Source organism: Crassostrea angulata, chromosome 2 (genome assembly GCF_025612915.1).
Source record: "Crassostrea angulata isolate pt1a10 chromosome 2, ASM2561291v2, whole genome shotgun sequence".
NCBI lineage: Eukaryota > Metazoa > Mollusca > Bivalvia > Ostreida > Ostreidae > Magallana > Magallana angulata.
Genome location: NC_069112.1, coordinates 22192149 through 22196468, shown reverse-complemented (window position 1 = coordinate 22196468; position 4320 = coordinate 22192149). Strand labels below are relative to the sequence as shown.

The following is a 4320-nucleotide window of genomic DNA, read 5'->3' as shown; positions in this document are numbered from 1 at the left end:
TTACAATGCTTTTAACAGAACTACGCGTACAGTAAAATGACAATGTTTTGCACTACGCATACAGTATGAAATTATTACAGCTCGTGATATTCTGGTGATTTTTTCTACTTTTATTTGCAATAGCATAAAAAGCAAGGTCAGGGGTTTTTTTTTCTTGAGATGTATACCTTTATATGTCCTCAATTCAGTTGTAATGATTGTATTTTGTACATAATAATGATTTCAGTCTTGAAGTGTGAACCTGAGTACTGATTATCAAAATTCACTTGCTCATTCACTTGCTTATTTGTTCACTTATAAATCATATTGCATAAAGAATATATACAACTTTTATACTTTTGCCAGTTCATTATCGTTACGTATTGAATTGTTCCAGAAGCTTTTTAAATCCTCTGTTCAAATCATTTGATTATAATATTACACTGACACTGTCTTTAACTGTACGCAAAGCTACGTGTTAAATTTGTTTACTCGCTTAGACGAATAGCGCTACCCAAAAATGTACACTTCCGTTCCTACACTGTGAAGATAACCTTGGCTTTAAATTTAAATTATAAATGTATATAACGGTTGGGAGTGGATGCATTTCTCAACTATGGCTCATATTTGAGCATGTGGCGTTGTCCTCAAATTTTGCATATTTGGCAATTGTTAATATCATATTCAATTCAAAATATGACTGTCAAGAAGATATATTTTGTGAGTTACTACATGTATCTGTCCATTTCCATGTAGATAAAGATAATAAGGGCAAATTGCTTTTTAATCTTTATGAATATATCTAAATGTATACACTCAAGCATAATTTCTGGCTGACTCCTACTGACATAAATGATGAAAAGCAATACAGTACATGACATAATTGATTTAGCAATGCATTACTTTTTAAACTACAAAATGATTTAATTGCAACTACAACGGTTATTCAATAAAATTCGCTGTAGAAAATGAGACGCCAAGCAAAATTTAGGCCAAAAATTGAATTTAGCATTCAAATGGATTTATTGAGACTGAAAGTTTTCATTGTTAACAATCTTTAAATTATGGATGATTAATAAAAAGAATAAAAAAAGGAAATATTTTGGTAAAACATACATGCAATGCAGCATTAGGAAATGACCAAATAAGGTACGGGGTAATCAAATCCAAAAAAGCTCGAAGGACATTATGATATATTTGATCACGCCCAACTGTATTTCATAATATACACAATATTCAAAGACGGATTCCTCATTTTTTTTATATTCATACAATATTAACAGTTATCCGATTAAATTCATGTGTTCACGAGAAGAAGGCCCCTATCTTTAACTTGGTTTAAGAAAGGCTTTGTATAATATTTTGGATGATGTATACATTTTTCCGGTTTTGCTTACTTAGATTTTACTATACAATCTTACTAATATCGCATAACTTATGACACAGGTTGCAAGTCAAAACTATTTTTTATTGGGGGGATTTCTCTTTGCATCATTAAAACAATGGAAATACAGTAGTGACATCAGCAATAGAACCCAGTTCTCATCATCGCGAAAAACAACATGTGTTTACTAATTAATATTCGTTTGTTATTTGACTGAAATATTTTATCAAGGTATGCACTAAAAAACTTAAAAGCGATTAGTGAACACCATAGTGTAACGGATTTTTGGAAAAGGTTTTGGATATAAGTTATACTGTATGTATTTGCACTGTGTTTTTATATTCAGCGATTTTATAGCTTTAAATTGAAAACTGATGTGTTAAAACGACGCAAATTTATTAATTTAATGCTGATCTTAGAAAATACCTGTGCAAAAGTTTCGGTTACTCTGCCCCGAATTTGTTCAATTCATTATCCATCTTAAAGAATACCACCAATCGAAAAAAAAATAGTTACATTTTAAGAGTAGATTTAGAGATCAGTCTTTAGGGGGTTTTTTCACCATTAATTTGATCAATTAAGATAAAATTAAACTTCACATATTTCTAGAATTGCGTGTAGATGTACTCTGTATTAAAACATCTAATAATCTGAAGTAAAAAAATCGTTGAACTTCTCAGCTTCGTTTCAAGCTTTAATTCAATGTTCCTCAAAATATGTATACTTGCTTTAAAAATATATATTTTTAGATAAGCCATTTGGGTAAAAATTCAACTTTGGCAATGCAAGTTAATATATTTCATATTTACATTGTCCAGTGTATTTGTCTACGATAGCACTCCGAATCAATGTTGTAACATATACTCCAATACATTTCATCAATAAATATTTTACATTCAATTTATTTTAATTACTGAAAATATATGAAAAGATATAAAATATAATAAATAATAAGGAGTCATTTTGTGAATATCATGAGGTGATCAAACACTCGCTCAAAAACGCTCGGGTGTGATAAAATCTATCATATACCTGATTAAGCTTTAATGGATTCAATCACCCCTGACCGTATTTCAATTTAATTATCTGACGATGCTGAAGGTTTGATATTCTCTCTCTCTCTCTCTTTCTCTCTCTTCTCTCTCTCTCTCTCTCTCTCTCTCTCTCTCTCTCTCTCTCTCTCTCTCTCTCTCTCTCTCTCTCTGTATCATTGATATTAATGTGCACGATTGCATAACTAATATGCTATCTGGTATTTTAGCATCGATTTATTTTTTAAGCATCATGATTTTGTACAGTTGTGTAACCAAAGTTTTGGTTACAACAAACTGCTAAAATCGCAACCATTATTTTAGGTTACAATCTCAAAATAAAAACAATTAATTTGACAATTCATTTATCATAAAAAATACTCTGAGAACTTTTCAATAATTTTTATTATTTTTACAGTTTATAGCCAGAAAAAGACGAGAAAGTTGAGTGAATGACAGCTTGTCCTCTGAAAACTGCAATCCAGACTTTATCCCCACGTTGTAGCTTTAGTACCGCCATTTTGCTACACGATTGCAAAATACCGGATTTTCCAGAATCGCAGTAACTCCATGACTGAAACTTGTCGTTCAAAGTGATTGCAGTGTGTGCATTTGATCCTTGCCATGGAAGAATTGTCCAGTCGAACACGTATATTCCACTTCTATAGGCTGTGAAGATTCCGGAAGACGCGTTATATCCTAATCCATGGTTTGAAACAACTGTATTAAATACAACTCGTCCGTTTACACCAAGATTTTTAATTGATGTTCCCACTCGCGCATCAAAGGCATAAAACCGATCATCTAAAATAAAAGTTAAATGCATGATCGAAATTCTAGTAAATGTTACTGTTTAATTGCTAAACAAAATAAATTACAGTTCAAATTGTATTTTAAAGCATTGTGTCAGTTTCATTATTTATGGGGATTTTTGACATAATTATATAAAAGTTAATCAATGCATGTTTAAAATTAACTGATCAAATTTGCTCTGGAATTTTAAAAATAAAAACGCCTGATTAGCTGTTTTGTGTTTTAATCTTATCTTTCCGTTTTTGTTTAGTCAACAACAAAATTCAATTACTTGGAAAGTAGTACCAATCTGCACAAAGTAGATCTCATACATATCATTAAATACTAAATAGTGTAAATACCAGTGTTCGTTTCATTTCTACAATTTTTTCTCACGAATCCAACGGCAAAGCAAGTCTCCTCAACGCTTTTATAATCCTCTCTGAAAATTTTCAAGCCTGGTTTGGGTGAAACTTTATCACATTGTCCCCATTGTATTGAGAGTGAGAGGATAACGATAGCCAAAAACATACTGAAATATGATAAAAAATGGTAAATTTAATTCAATGTTAGGAATAAACTATTTCTATCAACAACAGAAAACGTCAGAAAACATAAACAAATGCTGATAAAAGGAAAAAGATATTTAATCAACTATTTTACTTTTCTCTCATATTTGTAAATAGTAATCTATTCATATGCAGATATTCTTTTGTCGTGGCTATATTTATTTATTCATCTATTTATTTCTTTTTTTTACTTATTCTGTGAGGATCGGTGAGATTTTTTTTTCTCAATAACATATACACATATTTATGTAAACAAAAATAAAACAATATACATGTATCAATTAGATTTAAAGGCATCTTTCCCTTCGATGAATCACATGAATCTAAAGATCTCCTATTATAGAACATATCATTTTTGACGCCCTTAGACAACCATAATTTATAAACGATTTTAAAGCATAAAAAGATCTTTGACAAATATTCGCTCATCAGAATTGAGAGTATTGTGAATGCGGAACTGTGTTACAGCTAGAGATGGCCATTAGTTACAGAAGTAGAACATAAGTAAAACTGTAACAGTAACTCTAATTCCTTGAATGCAAAAGGTACAGAAAAGCAATAATAT

General features: G+C 30.5%; 1 protein-coding gene across 1 annotated transcript; it reads right to left on the bottom strand.

Annotated features, from left to right (window-relative positions):
- Positions 1-2806: 2806 nt before the first annotated feature.
- On the bottom strand, positions 2807-3717 carry LOC128170899 (collagen alpha-2(VIII) chain-like). The gene is made up of 2 exons (XM_052836654.1): positions 3549-3717; positions 2807-3198 (listed from the first exon to the last, which is right to left on the bottom strand). Exons 1-2 carry the CDS (start codon positions 3715-3717, stop codon positions 2807-2809), a joined length of 561 nt encoding a protein of 186 aa, XP_052692614.1.
- Between the last annotated feature and the right edge of the window lie 603 nt (positions 3718-4320).

What these genes read in the sequence shown, in the direction of transcription:
- LOC128170899 (XM_052836654.1), bottom strand. Translation starts at nt 3,717, where the DNA reads ATGTTTTTGGCTATCGTTATCCTCTCACTCTCAATACAATGGGGACAA. An exon ending in TAGAAATGAAACGAACACTG is followed by an intron (nt 3,199 to 3,548) that starts GTATTTACACTA and finishes CTTTTATTTTAG; the next exon opens with ATGATCGGTTTTATGCCTTT.